The 16,918-nt window shown below is 44.6% G+C and overlaps 1 protein-coding gene and 1 long non-coding RNA gene across 3 annotated transcripts in view; one reads left to right on the top strand and one right to left on the bottom strand.

Annotated features, from left to right (window-relative positions):
• LOC141105856 (alpha-2-macroglobulin-like protein 1) overlaps positions 1 to 16,918 on the top strand; it is a 223,739-nt gene that overhangs the window by 137,751 nt on the left and 69,070 nt on the right. For both annotated transcript variants that reach the window (XM_073596000.1, XM_073596001.1), the window contains 4 exons: positions 757 to 878; positions 3,644 to 3,695; positions 15,918 to 16,001; positions 16,087 to 16,263. In XM_073596000.1, coding sequence (XP_073452101.1) covers positions 757 to 878; positions 3,644 to 3,695; positions 15,918 to 16,001; positions 16,087 to 16,263 — 435 coding nt within the window. The remainder of the gene's footprint in view (positions 1 to 756; positions 879 to 3,643; positions 3,696 to 15,917; positions 16,002 to 16,086; positions 16,264 to 16,918) is intronic.
• Positions 1 to 16,918, bottom strand: part of LOC141105858 (uncharacterized) — a 211,796-nt gene that overhangs the window by 132,932 nt on the left and 61,946 nt on the right. The window contains exon 2 of the long non-coding RNA XR_012235666.1: positions 4,916 to 4,988. This is a non-coding gene — a long non-coding RNA (uncharacterized lncRNA). The remainder of the gene's footprint in view (positions 1 to 4,915; positions 4,989 to 16,918) is intronic.

The following is a 16,918-nucleotide window of genomic DNA, read 5'->3' on the forward strand; positions in this document are numbered from 1 at the left end:
CAATGGGAAGCAGATGGCGAAAAAACAAATCTGACAGGGATTATAACCCTCTCTTGCTCTATCCAAAATGAAAAAAAAAAAGTTTTGTCTTTAGTTCTACTTTAAGGAATAGCACACCTTCACTTGGCATGGTCATTTATCCTTAGTGAATGTGGTGAAAATTCATTTTGCAAAGAATACTCAATCACATACAACAAAAATGGAAAAAAAAGGTATTTTTGCTTGCATGCAATTAAATGATAAAAGTCATCAGAGTTTCACTTCATGCACTAAGCGAAGAGAAAATTCCATTGCAGTATGAAAAATCAATTTTGCTAAGTGAACAGCCTAAATTGTCTTTAGTAAATCAACCCGAATGACTTGTATTGTGTGGAATTTACAAAGTAATAATTATTCATTATATACCAGAGTTCTGGATAAAAAGTTCATCAACATTGTATCAAGAAACGGTGGGCACAGCTCCGCCCACTATTCTTAAATCAAACTCAGTGGCCACCATGAAACAATATCGAAGACTCAGGAAGCATGGATATAAAATGAAGCGATCAAAATCTATTCTTTATGGTTTACCTGAAAAAGATTAAGCTACTAGACTGTACTGTGCCTCCTGTGCCACCCCATGGCCAGGATCAATGGTCTTACTATACACTGATACTCTTTAAATGTAATAGCCACAAACAAAAAATAATTAAGGGATTTGTATTTAATAATGAGGGATCTGGTTGGATGATAAAGCCATCCTATTTCATTTTTCAGATGAAATAAAGATTCATATAAAAAGTGGATCTCTGGAAATTGAAGGGGACTGCAAGGAAGATCATCTTCTGATAACAAAGGATCACGGAATGGATTCCGTTGAAAAAACCATAGTGGTCAAGGTGAGGAGTCAACATGAAGGTTAAAGAAGAACTAAATGCAAAACTTTTTTACCCCTGTCGTTTTTTTTTTTTTTTTTTTTGCCATCAGTGTCCAATTGGGGATATTCCCCTTTATTTTCTGTCCTATAGCAAAAACAGGAAGTCAGAAAAAGTCCCCTCTAAGTGAAGAAATCCCTAATTGTCACTAGTGTTACCAGAACTAATATCCCCTTGGATGATTTCCCTTCTATTGCTGTTCTGGAGACAACCCAAAATTAAGGATTTTGTTTTACTTTAACTTTCGATGATATTTGCAAATAGGACAGATAGAGGGTGAATCTCTCTAACAGAGGTACAGATGCCAATAAAAACTTGACAGGGGTTATAGACCCTCTCTTTGTCCAATGCAAAAAAGGTTTGCCTTAAGTTGTATATTAAAGTATATGTGAATGAACAACTGTATAGCTCAGAGCAGGCAGTTGATTGATGTGGAATGTAATTCCTCATCTGTTTGCTGCGTTTCTAGAAGGCCATGCCTTCTTCTATAGACTGCAGCTGCAGTTTGACAGTGAAGCTCCAGCTGGGGCCCCTCTCAATCAACAAGGCAGGAATGGCCAGGAGGTATAGTGAATAAACTGACTACAGGAAATATAGGCATGCCATGTGTTAGCATGGCATCCTGTACCTCTGTACAGCAAGTGTATGGATGCAAACTGACCACAGAAACATGGACCTGTTTCCATGCTTGCCATGGTAAGTGTACACCAAGAAAAAGAGGGATTAGCGGGATCAACCAGGTATCTGACAACAAAGGAGGTTATAAAAAGGAATCCACAGTGCAATGTCAAGAATATATTTGGACAATGTACACATAGTTAAAGTTTTTATCTGAAGAGTAGGTTTATCTATTGCCATGTTTAAGGCATGAGTTCCTTGACTTGTAGATCCTAAGGCCTCGATCTCGATTACATGTGCAGTGGTTTTTCCCACCCGTCTAAAAATAAATCTGTAGTAGATTGCCTTTCAGAGGCATTTGACAGGCATCATAGGTGTTATATCACCTTCCGAATGATAATAACTAGCGAAAGCCTGCAGCAATTACATTTGTCGCATTTGGCACAGTGGCTGCATTTGATGGGCACAGTGGCTGCATTTGATGGGCACAGTGGCTGCGCTTGATAGGCACAGTGGCTGCATTTGATGGCACACTGGTGGCAATTGATGAAAACAGTGGCAGCAATTGATGGGCACACTGGCAGCAATTGATGGGTACAGTAGCTGCGTTTGATGGCACAGTGGTGGCAATTTATGGGTACAGTGGCTGCATTTGATGGGCACAGTGGCTGCATTTGATGGGCACAGTGGCTGCGTTTGATGGCACAGTGGCGGCAATTGATGGGCACAGTAGCTGTGTTTGATGTGCACATTGGCTGCAATTGTTGTTTTGTTTTTTTTTTCAGTTTGTTTGCACCCCCCCCAAAAATTGATGGGCACAGTACTGGCAATTGATGGACACAGTGTCAGCAATTGATGGGCACACTGGCAGCAATTGATGGGCACACTGGCAGCAATTGATGGGTACCCCCCAGTGGGGTACACAGGGTTACACAGGGACTGAGTTACACAGGGACAGGACAGACATTTTGCAGGCAGTCAGCACTAGCAAAAGGTGTGAAACACCGACAGAACACAGGGATGATTAGGGTGTGCCTAGGCACACCCGGCACACCCCATGGGCACGCCTATGAGGCTGATATATAATCTCACCAGTGAATTTGGTATTGGGTGCATAAAAATCAAGAGAGGTCGGCCAATATGGGTTTTTCTCTGGCCGATGCCGATATTTAGAAATCGTGGCGGCCGATGGTCGATATATGATGCTGATTTTTTTGGTCCTTTTTTTCTTCTTTTTTTTTCCCTTCATCTCATAAAATCTAACAGTGAAGTAATAAGAAGTGATACAGAAAATTTCCTATATTAAACTTTTATTAAACACAACAAGCCTCCAATCAGTGCACTTGTATATATAATTTCGTTAAAAAAAAATGTATCTTAAACATTAAATGCACAAAAACAGGTAATCAAAACTTTTAGAGGAAAAAAAAAATGGGCTAACTTTACTGTTTAGTTTTTTTTAATTCATTAAAGTGTAATTTTTCCAAAGAAATTGGGTTTAAAAGACCGCTGCGCAAATACCATGTGACATACAATATTGCAACAACCACCATTTTATTCTCTAGGGTCTCTGCTAAAAAAAATATAATGTTTGGGGGTTCTAAGTGATTTTCTAGCAGAAAATACTGGATTTATACTTAAGCAACACATGTCAGAAAAGATTTCGTCTTTAAATGGTTAAACTGAGATCTTCTACACACCAGAGTTCATTCCTTTGATAAGTGGAAACATTGTATCTCTTTGCTTCTTGATGTTCTCAGACTTGGCAGACTGCCCAGATAGGAGAGACTCAAGTCGCTCCGACGGGGAGACTTCAGGCGACTTACATTGACTTCTATTACAGAAGTCATTTGCAAGTCGCTCTGTGCGGGGTCACTCTGAGTCATCCCGCAAGTCGGATCGCCTCTGTGTGAACCGGCTAGTGCATAAATTAATAGGCCTAATTTGCAGCACAATTGGCTGATTAATTAAAAAATGCCAAAAATCAGCTGATATATCGGTTGACCTCTACTTTTTTACATACAATTGACCAAATTACACATTTCTGTCCCAATATCAGCCTTCAGTAATCATATCACTTCAACACTTTAATCATGTTTATTTCTTTTCAGCCCATGGGATATGAAGAGGAAATCACAGAGACACATCTTCTATATGCTACAGGTAAAGGAAAGATAGTGGGCACAGGATATTCATGGACAGAGCTAAATATATACATAGGGGATGTTAGTCCTTTCTTTTCTGAATAATCAGACTGTGAAGACATGTCTTACTTATGTGCTATTTGTTACATAGCAAGCACAGAGTGTAACATAGGCCACTGGCTTATTCCTAGCCGACCACAAAACAAATACCTATACTTTTTCACCCATTGGATCTACTATGCAATACCAGTCTTCTGATTTAGCCTGGGTTCACAGTGGTGCGATGCGGGAACCAGCGCAATTCCAGTGCCGGTTCCTGCAACGCATCTCCCTCGCAGGCAGTTCACGCTGCCCTCTGCGAACCACTGTGGGTGTCAATACCAAGGTAATGACACCCCCAGATCAGTTCACAGACTGCAGTGCGAATCTATTGGGATCGCATGGGTGTGAACACCTATGCAATCCAATTACAGTGCGGGGGAAAATAAAGGTTCCTGCACCTTTTTCATGCAAACCCAATGTGAGTTCAGCCATACAACTGGCTGTGAAACATTGCTGGCAGGTAGGCTTTTATTGCAGAAGAAACTCTGCATGTCTCTTCTGCAATAAAATCTCCTCCTCTGCTTGTCGGCAGTCTTTCTTCTGAATGTGCACTGAGCCACAATTTCTAGCTCATTCTCGGCATGCCTTGGTGCCAAGATAAGGTAACTCTCCTGAACACGCATAGGATTTTCTTCCATCCAGGGCTGGCCAGTCAAGATGGCCAAATTCACAGAACCCAGAAAAACACCATTCAAACATGTCAGTTGTGGTCCATTCCACAGATAAGCATACCATAATGTGTAAATATTATGTGCATTCATTAGTTCACTTCTTTTTATTTCAATATTGCTAAGCTTTTCCCACCACGATGCGGATTTACATCTGCTTTAACTGTTAAAAGTACCCAGTAGATATATAAAGATACTTTTAATTAGCTTTTTTTAATTATGGAAAAGAAAAAAGAACAAGCATGCTTAATAAATAACAATACAAATCTAATTATTCCATGGCTACAAACCATCCCACAGTGACCTCCAGTTATATTACAGACAAAAAAGCACTTAGTGATCATTCAGAAGGTATATTGGATATTTTGTTAATCCTTGAGGAGGAACTTAAAGTGGAACTAAACTGTATTTGAGTGCCGCAAACTAAAAACGCTTTTCAATTCATTTTTATTATTCAAAGCAAACTTACCCATCTGTCCATGTCTCCATGCTTTATTTTGTTGAGAAATCACTTTAAAAACACCCTCCTAGCCAGGAAGCAACTGAAGAAAAGTAAAAAATAAAGTTTAAAACTAGTAAATATACTATACATCCCTATCTATTTGCTAATGCTAGCAGCATAGGGGTTAAAAACAGCTAATGTTGATTGAAAGCGTTTGGTTCCGCTTTAACTATAAATTCCACATTTTTTTAAAGGGGCATCCACTATTCTCATAAAACAAGGTAGGAAACTCTACCAAAACCACACACTCTGATATTGCTGAATAAACTGAAAACTTCCACGTAAATGCCAGTAATTTGTGAGTACAAATGAAGAAAAAAAACCTTGAGGGGAGCCACCAACCGTTCCCATATTGCACAACTTCCAATGAAAATTTTGGAAAAAAGTGGAAATAAAGTGGACTGATGACATCAATGAATACACTTCTAAACATTTCCAAAAGAAATTTAAAATTTGCCTCTATCTATGACTTTTAAAGCCGGAATCTGTAGGTAGCTTGGTTATGTAAAATAAATACAATGTAAATATTGAGTCTGTATGGGTTTACCTCTAGAAAATGTTACTATACCAGCAAATGAGCTTTTTACCTTTTTCCTACCATAATTTGACAGGAAAGCTCTGTCATCCCTTACTTATCAAGAGGGGGGGAGGCTTTGTGTTCAATTGCAGGGAGTATTCAGAGAAAGTTAAAGCGGACCTTCGGTCATTTTTTCATCCTTCCATTTATTAAATCTTCTGTCCTTGTTGTTTTATCTTTGGATAGTAAAACATTTTTTTTCTGCCAGTAAATACCTTATACAGCCCACTTCCTGTTTCTTGTCTGATAAAAAGCCTAGGCTTATGACATCATGAACAGCTCTCTATCTCACTCTTGTGAGAGTTTGCCAGGAAGGGACGGGGGATGAGTCATAAGAGGGCCAATGAGAGCTGCAGAGCTGGAGGTGTGCCTCTGTGTGTCTGTGTAAATCCAGGAAGTGAACAGGCAGCAGCTTCAGCTGCCCACAGTTAAAATGGTGGGAGAATTGTGCAGCATATTTGGCAAGTACAGAATTACAGTATATATAAAACAATATGCAAAGTGGTTGGAGGGAAGCTTCAGAATGGCAAAGATGTTTTTATTACAAAATATGTGAGCAGACTGCAGTTCCTCTTTAACTTAAAGTCTCTGTATGTACCATAGCTTTTTCTTTTGGAGTATGGAAAAAAGTCACCTCCCTAAACCAGATTGTTTTCCTGCAGCATACCATAATCTTAAAGTGACTCCATCATTTTTTTTAAATCTTGGCATCAAAGACATCCCTGCAATGAAAAGGAATAATACGTACCCCTCCAGTTGCTAATTATCACTGTCTATACCAGATACACTGGCTACAAAATTCCTGGCGTGTCAGATGCCTAGCCCACACTGCATGCTGTGGTTCTGTCCTGTGACCCCTGCATCACTACAGGACACAGAGCGCAGCAGAGGACCACTCATCATTCAGCCAGCTCATGAAGAGATCGGTGCATGGAAGGGATATTTATTAGCCACTTTATTTTGCAAAGATGTCTTTGATTGTGATAAAAAATACACAAAAGTTATTTTGAGGCACAGACACAATATATTACCCATAAAAGGTTAGACTGCATCAAGTAAATAGCTATCCAACATGCCAAACCTTAAAACTGCGTGCGCCTGTGGAATGGCGACAAACTTGTGTACCAAAAATGTTCCATAGGAGATGCAAATCAACATATTTGTAAGTTAAGTAGGCACCCTGATGATTGTGTTTTATGTTTGTAGTTATGTGGGGGTTCAAAATTTTGGGGGGTTTAAGTGCTTGAGTGTAACCAAAAGTCCTCCTAGTGATCACATTTTATTATGACAGGTTTTCTTTAATGAGACATCAAGGGTCGATTACACACCAAATGTCTTACCTGCCTTCCACTGAGCACAGATCATGCTTCATTAGCTTCTTCCCCAGCCACAGGAGCCAGGGAAAGTGAGAGCCGAAACCCGGAAGTAACATTATGCAGTTCATTCTAGATAGGGGAGATCAGCAAGTTGGACATTCACTGGTTTCCCTTCCCTCTACCCAGCGGCACCCACTATGGGGGTCCTAGGCCTGCCAGGCGGGACAGCAGAACATGGGGATCATAGTGCATGTGCACTACTCGAGGTCAATGGAAGTGATCTGGTGGCACATCCACCTTACAGTCAGTTTGTCAGATTTACACATACTCCCAGCTGCTGTAATATCCAGGAGTATGTGTAAAACTCACCACTGCTGCTGATGTATGGCACACACCAGTGGCAATGAAAGTGTTAAACTATATCTGTTTTGGATAGAGTAGACAACAGAAAATGAGAGGACAGTGAAATCCTTGATTAGTTGTCTTTGGAACAAGTGTTCCCATTTGAAGATTTCCCCTCTATTCCTGATCTAGTGATCACTCAAAATTTTAGATTTTCTTCTCATTCTCAATCCCAGTGATAATGGTCACAGGACAAACAGAGAGTGTGAATCTTTGCAGTAGGACACAGACAGCAACAGAAACTAGACAAACATCCTAAATCTACGCTACTCTTATTCAGTAACCCAATATTTATATAGTATGCTTTCAATGATGGATTAAACCAAGTGGGATTCTCTAGGGATTTAGAGAGGTTAATGAGTTTAAATGACATTAAGAAGCCACTGATGTAGGGGTCCCCTGATTCCAGATGACAACAACCCTACTGGCAGTGCCAAATCCTCTAACACACCAAGGCTAAAGAAAGAGGTTTTATTTTGGGAAACACCCCCAGTCTCTATCTCTCTTGCACCACGGCAAACACTACAGTAGGGATGGGCTCAGACGTGTCCGGATTCTAGTCCCAACCCACCTAAGCAATCCTGTTAGGATTGCACACCGCCAATCATGGGCAGTGAGGCATTTCCTGCAGCTGCACATACCTATGCCCCTTTCTAGGCTGCTCATGATTGGTGGTGTGCAGTTACAGCTTCCTGGCAGGATTGCTCAGGTGAGTTGGGACTAGGATCCAAACACGAGTCCATCCCTACACTACAACAGACAGCTCTCCAATAGGGATGAGCTTCGTGTTCGAGTCGAACCCATGTTCGACTCGAACATCGGCTGTTCGATCGTTCGCCGAATTGCGAACGTTATGGGCCGTTCGCGCTAAATTCGTGTGGCGCGTCACGGCCCATAATTCACTGCGGCATCGCAGTGCATTGCTGGCTGATGATTGGCCAAGCATGCACTATGACCCGCATGCTTGGCCAATCACAGCGCCGTCAGTAGAGAGAGCTGTAATTGGCCAAAGCCAGGGTGGCTTTGGCCAATTATGGCTCAGGGGATTTAGTACACACCCCACACTATATAAGGCCGCCTGCACGGCGGCCCTGTGTAGTGTGTGTTCCGGTGTGCTGAGAGATAGAGAGAGAGAGAGACAGTGTCATTTGATTTGAGTTAGATAGATTAGGCAGAACAGTCAGTCAGTTAGCTGCACTTACAGTGTATTGTGTATATATATGCATCCCAGGTGTTGCATATATATATATACACTGTATTCAGTTTAGCTAGATCCGTTCCTGTTATCTTCTATCTAGACTATTTACATTTAATGCAGTGCGTCCTGCTCACAGTGTTCAGCTAGATCCGTTCCTGCTATTTACATTTAGTGCAGTGCGTCCTGCTCACAGTGTTCAGCTAGATCCGTTCCTGTTATCTTCTAGACTATTTACATTTAGTGCAGTGCGTCCTGCTCACAGTGTTCAGCTAGATCCGTTCCTGCAATTTACATTTAGTGCAGTGCGTCCTGCTCACAGTGTTCAGCTAGATCCGTTCCTGCTATTTACATTTAGTGCAGTGCGTCCTGCTCACAGTGTTCAGCTAGATCCGTTCCTGCTATTTACATTTAGTGCAGTGCGTCCTGCTCACAGTGTTCAGCTAGATCCGTTCCTGTTATTTACATTTAGTGCAGTGCGTCCTGCTCACAGTGTTCAGCTAGATCCGTTCCTGCTATTTACATTTAGTGCAGTGCGTCCTGCTCACAGTGTTCAGCTAGATCCGTTCCTGCTATTTACATTTAGTGCAGTGCGTCCTGCTCACAGTGTTCAGCTAGATCCGTTCCTGCTATTTACATTTAGTGCAGTGCGTCCTGCTCACAGTGTTCAGCTAGATCCGTTCCTGTTATCTTCTAGACTATTTACATTTAGTGCAGTGCGTCCTGCTCACAGTGTTCAGCTAGATCCGTTCCTGCAATTTACATTTAGTGCAGTGCGTCCTGCTCACAGTGTTCAGCTAGATCCGTTCCTGCTATTTACATTTAGTGCAGTGCGTCCTGCTCACAGTGTTCAGCTAGATCCGTTCCTGCTATTTACATTTAGTGCAGTGCGTCCTGCTCACAGTGTTCAGCTAGATCCGTTCCTGTTATTTACATTTAGTGCAGTGCGTCCTGCTCACAGTGTTCAGCTAGATCCGTTCCTGCTATTTACATTTAGTGCAGTGCGTCCTGCTCACAGTGTTCAGCTAGATCCGTTCCTGCTATTTACATTTAGTGCAGTGCGTCCTGCTCACAGTGTTCAGCTAGATCCGTTCCTGCTATTTACATTTAGTGCAGTGCGTCCTGCTCACAGTGTTCAGCTAGATCCGTTCCTGTTATCTTCCTACTGACAGGCAGGCTTGTCTGGTTACAGTATATAAAGCTACCTGAAGAAAATTACAGGTGTTCTATTTGATCCTATTAGTACCACGGTCAGGCAGCTAGACTATTTACATTTAGTACAGCGCGTCCTGCTCACAGTGTACAGCTAGATCCGTTCCTGTTATCTTCCTACTGACAGGCAGGCTTGTCTGGTTACAGTATATAAAGCTACCTGAAGAAAATTACAGGTGTTCTATTTGATCCTATTAGTACCACGGTCAGGCAGCTAGACTATTTACATTTAGTACAGTGCGTCCTGCTCACAGTGTTCAGCTAGATCCGTTCCTGTTATCTTCCTACTGACAGGCAGGCTTGTCTGGTTACAGTATATAAAGCTACTTGAAGAAAATTACAGGTGTTCTATCCCAGCTTAGTGCAGCTACAGGCCATTAGTATGTCTGGAAGGCCAAGAAGGAGAGGCAGACAGTCACAAGCCAATAAGAGAGGGCAAGCAGGCTCTGTGTCTAGTGCTGGTCGTGGAGACGGTGCATCCTCATCAGCACGTGGCCATGGGACACGCTTGGCCTTTTTTTCGGCAGCTGGCCGTGTTGAGCCGCAACATGCGGAAGACTTGGTCGAGTGGATGACCAAGCCGTCCTCATCCTCCTCATCCTCTCTCACCCATGCCCAGGGTGCTTTGTCTGGCAAAGCAGCGGCCTCTTCCCTCAGCTCAATGTCATCAGTGACTCCTTCCCTAGCTCCACCATGTCCTCATGAGGATTCCCTCGAACTGTTTGACCACAGTGTTGGGTACATGCTCCAGGAGGATGCCCAGCGTTTGGAAGGCTCTGATGACGATACTGAGCTCGATGAAGGCAGTAACATGAGCACGGACAGAGGGGGTGCCCAAGAAGGACAGCAATCTGGCAGTCATGCTCCCCCTGCTGCAGCATACTGCCAGGTTTGCTCCAGTGATGAGGAGGGAGGGGATGATGAGGTCACTGACTCAACGTGGGTGCCTGATAGGAGAGAGGAGGAGGAGGAGGAGGAGGAGGAGGAGGAGGAGGCGGCGGCACATCACCAACGAGGCAGGATGCCCTCCAGGGGCCAGCCTAAGAGCAGCACATTGACTGCATCACACCCCAAAGCTCCACATGTGCAGGGCGCTGCAGTCTCTGCGCGTTATTCAAAAAGTTCTTTGGTGTGGGCCTTTTTTGAGACGAGTGCATCAGATCGCACCGCTGCTATTTGCAACATATGTCTCAAGCGTATCTCGCGTGGCCAAAACATCTCCCGCTTGGGTACCACATGCTTGACCAGACATATGTTGACCTGCCATGCAGTTCGTTGGCAAGCGTATCTAAAAGACCCACACCAAAGAACAAAGAGGATCTCTCCTTGCTCCTCATCAGCTGAGATTTCCAACCCCACTAGACCTTCAGTCCTCTCTGAGACCTGCAGTGAGAGGAATGAAGGTGTAGAATTAGGTGTGTCACAGCCAAGTACTTGTGGGCAATCTGCTTTTGGTACACCGACGTCAGATTGTACCAGGCAAATTTCCCTGCCCCAGCTGCTGCACCGCCGAAAGAAGTTTGCTCCCAGCCATCCACATGCCCAGCGGTTGAATGCTAGCTTGGCAAAATTGCTAGCACTTCAACTGCTGCCTTTTCAGTTGGTAGACTCTGCCCCCTTCCGTGAGTTTGTGGAATGTGCGGTTCCTCAGTGGCAGGTACCCAAACGCCACTTTTTCCCACGGAAGGCGATTCCGGCTCTCTACCGGCATGTGGAAGGCAATGTCCATGCCTCGCTGGACAGGGCGGTCAGCGGTAAGGTGCATATTACCGCTGACTCATGGTCCAGCAGGCATGGACAGGGACGTTACCTAAGTTTCACGGCGCATTGGGTGACTCTGCTGGCAGCTGGGAAGGATGCAGGACAAGGTGCAGTAGTGTTGGAGGTTGTTCCGCCACCACGCCTCCAAAATGCTGATTGTGACACACCTCTCTCCTCCACCCCCTCCTCTTCTTCTTCCTCTATGGCCTCTTCCTCGGAACCAGCGGTGCTCCGTAGGCGTTCAAGGGGCTACGCAAGTACGCAGGCCAAAAGATGCCATGCGGTGCTTGAGCTGGTGTGCTTGGGGGACAGGAGCCACACTGGGGCAGAGGTTTTGTCAGCTCTGCAGGGGCAGGTTCAGAGGTGGTTGACGCCACGCCAACTTAAGGCAGGAATGGTGGTTTGCGACAATGGCACCAACCTCCTCTCTGCCCTCCGACAGGGACAAATGACCCATGTGCCCTGTTTGGCTCACGTCCTTAACTTGGTGGTGCAGCGGTTCTTGGGCAGGTACCCGGGCTTACAGGATGTCCTGAGGCAGGCCAGGAAAGTCTGTGTGCATTTCCGCCGGTCATATAATGCCAGTGCTCGGCTGACGGACCTCCAAAAGGAGTTTAACCTGCCCAAGAACCGCCTAATCTGTGACATGCCCACCAGGTGGAACTCAACGTTGGCCATGCTGCAGCGGCTGCACACGCAGCAGAGGGCCATCAATGAGTACCTGTGCGACTATGGCACCAGGACAGGGTCAGGGGAGCTTGGTTTTTTTTCCCCACGCCAGTGGGCCATGATCAGGGATGCATGCACTGTCCTGTCACCATTCGAGGAGGCCACGAGGATGGTGAGCAGTGACAGTGCATGCATCAGTGACACTGTCCCCCTTGTCCACCTGTTGGAGCACACGCTGCGTGGAATAATGGACAGGGCACTTGAGGCAGAACAGAGGCAGGAAGAGGAGGACTTCCTTAGCTCTCAAGGCCCCCTTTATCCAGACAGTGTTCCTGCGTGCCCGCCGATCACACAGGAAGAGGACGAGGAGGAAGAGGAGGAGGAGGAAGATTGTGTCAGTATGGAGGTGGAGCCTGGCACTCAGCATCAGCAGCAGTCTTTAAGGGATCAGTCCCAAGAAACACATGGACTTGTACGTGGCTGGGAGGAGGTGGCTGCGGACCATGTCGTTCTTAGTGACCCAGAGGACTCCGGACCGAATGCCTCAGCAAACCTACGCTGCATGGCCTCCCTGATCCTGCAAAGCCTGCGTAAGGATCCTCGTATTCGTGGTATCAAGGAGAAGGACCAATACTGGCTGGCAACCCTCCTTGATCCACGTTACAAGGGTAAGGTTGCGGACCTTATCTTGCCATCGCAGAGGGAGCAGAGGATGAAACATCTTCGGGAGGCCTTGCAGAAAGGTCTGTGCAACGCGTTCCCAGAGACTGGGAGGTTACAAACTCCTGTTTCTGGACAACGTGTTGCTGAGGCTTCGGTCAGTCAAAGAAGGAGCGGTAGAGAAGGTGGCCGTCTGACCGATGCGTTCAGACAATTTTTTGGTCCGCAGCCCCAAGGTATGATCGGTTCCAGCAACCATCGCCAGCGTCTGTTTTATATGGTGCAGGAATACCTAGGGGCAAGATCAGACTTGGACACCTTTCCCACCGAAAATCCTCTGGGTTACTGGGTCTTGAGGATGGATCACTGGCCAGAGCTTGCACAGTATGCAATTGAGCTACTGGCCTGTCCTGCATCCAGCGTTCTTTCGGAACGCACATTCAGTGCTGCTGGAGGCGTGGTAACCGATCACAGGGTGCGTCTGTCCACCGACTCGGTCGATCGGCTGACCTTCATAAAAATGAATGAGTCTTGGATCACCACCAGCTACCAAGCACCTGATGCTGATGTAACCGAATAATTTTTTTTGAAATCTCAGATCCCTTCAAAGACTGCCTATGCTGATGCTGAGTGACTATCCCTGAGTAATTATCCTCTTCCTCCTCAATCATCACGCTGATAGCTTGTAAGAACATTTTTGGTTCTGGGCGCCACCACCAGTGCCTAAGGCACAATTTTTCAGCCCCTGTTTAACAGGGGCGTGTAATTACAATTTTTGATGTAATACTTTGCAGCAGGGCTCGTTCCTGCATTCCAACTAGAGTGTCTGTGAGGGGTTGCAGTGTTGTGGCACCAGCACCAGTGCCTAAGGCCCAATTTTTCTGCCCCTGTCTAACAGGGGCGTGTAATTACAATTTTTGATGCAATACTTTGCAGCAGGGCTCGTTCCTGCGTTCCAACTAGAGTGTCTGTGAGGGGTTGCAGTGTTGTGGCACCAGCACCAGTGCCTAAGGCCCAATTTTTCTGCCCCTGTCTAACAGGGGCGTGTAATTACAATTTTTGAAGCAATACTTTGCAGCAGGGCTCGTTCCTGCGTTCCAACTAGAGTGTCTGTGAGGGGTTGCAGTGTTGTGGCACCAGCACCAGTGCCTAAGGCCCAATTTTTCTGCCCCTGTCTAACAGGGGCGTGTAATTACAATTTTTGAAGCAATACTTTGCAGCAGGGCTCATTCCTGCGTTCCAACTAGAGTGTCTGTGAGGGGTTGCAGTGTTGTGGCACCAGCACCAGTGCCTAAGGCCTAATTTTTCAGCTCCTGTTCAACAGGGGCATGTAATTACAATTCTTGATCTAATATTTCACAGCAGGGCCCTGTGAGGGCTTACAGTGTTGTGGCCACAGCAATACCTAAGGCCCAAATTTCTGCTGAGTATATAGGGCAGGACCCTACTTTCAAACATCTAACTTACAAATGACTCCTACTTGCAAACGGAAGGAGACAACAGGAAGTGAGATGAAATCTACCCCTAGGAAGGGAAATTCTCTCCTGTAAGAGTTAATATGGGAAAACAATTTCTCCTTTCCACTGATGCTTTCCAATCCTTGTTCCACAAAAAAACCCAAATTTTCAAAAAACATTTTTCATTGGGACAAAAAAGTGAGGTGAAATCTTCTGAAGAGGAGGAAAGACAGCAAAACAAATGTCACAGGGGTGATAACCCTTCCCTATGTTTTCCAAAAAGCTTAGAAAAGATTTTTTGGCTGGAGCTAAACACGTTAAAAATGTTCAAAATTACAAACAGATTCTACTTAACAACAAACCTACAGTCCCTGTCTTGTTTGCACTGCTGTTCAGAGTATATAGGGCCTGGTGGCCCCACACCTTTCCTTATTTTAATTTGGGTGCGGGGTTCCCCTTAATATCCATACAAGACCCAAAGGGCCTGGTAATGGACTGGGGGGTACCCATGCCGTTTGTCTCACTGATTTTCATCCATATTGCCATGACCCGACATGACATTAAACCCGCAAGCAGTTTTAAATGAGATTTTTTCCTTTAAAAATGACATTTGGTGCAGGGACTGTTCTAAACATGGGAAACACGCGTCACTTTACAGGCATACTATAGACACCCCCCAGGTACGATATTTAAAGGAATATTTCACTTTTTTTTTTTACTTTAAGCATCATTAAAATCACTGCTCCCGAAAAAACGGCCGTTTTTAAAAGTTTTTTTTGCATTGATACATGTCCCCTGGGGTAGGACCCGGGTCCCCAAACCCTTTTTAGGACAATACCATGCAAATTAGCCTTTAAAATGAGCACTTTTGATTTCGAACGTTCGAGTCCCATAGACGTCAATGGGGTTCTAACGTTCGTGCGAACTTTCGGTCCGTTCGCGGGTTCTGGTGCGAACCGAACCGGGGGGTGTTCGGCTCATCCCTACTCTCCAATACAGCAGCCCACTATCTGGTCATCTCTTAGATCCGACACCAGACTGCCCCTGTGCCCTGGTTTCTATTTAATTTTCCATCTTTCTCCAACACTCAGCTTCTGAGACTTTAAGTCTCACATAGGTTTACAACACTGAGCCCAATCTATGTGGGGACTACCTTCCCCACAAGTCTTTCCTCCTCCCAGCAGTCCTCAGACAAGGGAGGCTTGGCCATTTCTCCTCAGGTTGCGATGCAGCCAATTATGAGGCCTCTGTATCCTGGGTAGTGTGCCTTAAGCAGCTGTGGCTGCAAATGAAGCCTGTGGTTATGTCTTTCTCTCCCCCTATCTGTAAAGCAGAACAAATAGCCAGTTAGATGTGCTGCAGTGCTTTAATGCTAAAAAGAAACATGCTGATAGGAGGAGAATGAAGTGACGGAGTTGAGCTCATCAGTGTGCTGTTTTTCAGACTTTCATTGTCCCATAATAAGCTGGGGGGAGGAACAAACCGTGCAGGAATTAGTGAACTGCAGTAAATAAAACAGCTCCTGTATATGCATTTTATCTGTATAATTAGCTATTTGCCTGAAGTTTAACTTTTACATATATTGTCTGCTCTTATGTAGTGTTAGATATCAGTGTTATTTTCTAGATGTGTTTGTAACCTTTCAGCTTTCAAAATGTCTTCTAGTGTTTTGGTGTTTTCTTTTGTTCACCCTATTTCCCTTTCTCTCATTTCATACCAGATCACACCCAAAAAGTATCATTTACCTTAAATATTCCAGACCGGCTGATTCCAGGAACTGAACGTGCCCACATCATTGTTGTAGGTGAGAACCAGATACTGTAATATCATTTTGTAAGGACATATATTTTCCTTTCTTTTCTCTAACTATAACAATCCTATTTTGGCAGGTGATATCATGGGCAACATCATCATTAATTTGGAGCATATGCTTCGTTTACCAGAAGGATGTGGGGAGCAAAGCGTATCCAAACTATCCAGATATTGCTATTCCCTTGAATATCTGCAAAGTACCAATGAACTCACACCTGAAACCAAAGAGAAGTTTTTGGAACACATAGTTGAAGGTTAGTTGGGCTTTCGAAAACAAGGACTTCAAAACATTGGAAAGCCAAAAGAAGCACCTTCATAGGGACGATAGTAAATCACAATACAGTTGCTTTTATCCTTGTTGGTAGGGATTAGTGCCCTTTTAGTTTTGCCCTTCCTGTAGTGATTTCAAGGGCGGAGCTAGCGCCTATACTAATGTCAGCTGTAAGTGGGGCCCAGTAGAATGGGGTATGGAAACCAGTCACTCTTAACTGATGTAGCTCAGTGTCCAGTAGGTGAGAATCAGAGTGCCTGGGCAGGACTGTTGGGAGGGATTCTTAAATAATATCAAATGAATGCAGCTTGTGGGCTTTACTACCCCTGAATCTCTTTTGTGGATTTGTAGCTTGGTCCAGAAAGGCTTCAGAGTCTGAAGCATAGGATTTCCCTTGTGAATGGTGTCATCAAGAAGGTACCTGGTATGTGACAAAGAGGTAGATGGCTGCAATAACAATAGAGTGTTCTGAATTTGAAGAGTTACTGTTTAGAAACTCTTATCTAGTCAAAGTGCTCTGCACATTGGACCTCTTACAATGACCAATGCATTGTTGTGTACTAAGAAATTCCTGCAACTTTAAGAACTGTGCTGGAGTGGAGTAGAGCACTGATGAAAATACAATGGTGTGGGCTGGT

The sequence above is a fragment of the Aquarana catesbeiana genome, linkage group LG08, assembly GCF_042186555.1.
Source record: "Aquarana catesbeiana isolate 2022-GZ linkage group LG08, ASM4218655v1, whole genome shotgun sequence".
In the NCBI taxonomy this organism is placed as follows: Eukaryota; Metazoa; Chordata; class Amphibia; order Anura; family Ranidae; genus Aquarana; species Aquarana catesbeiana.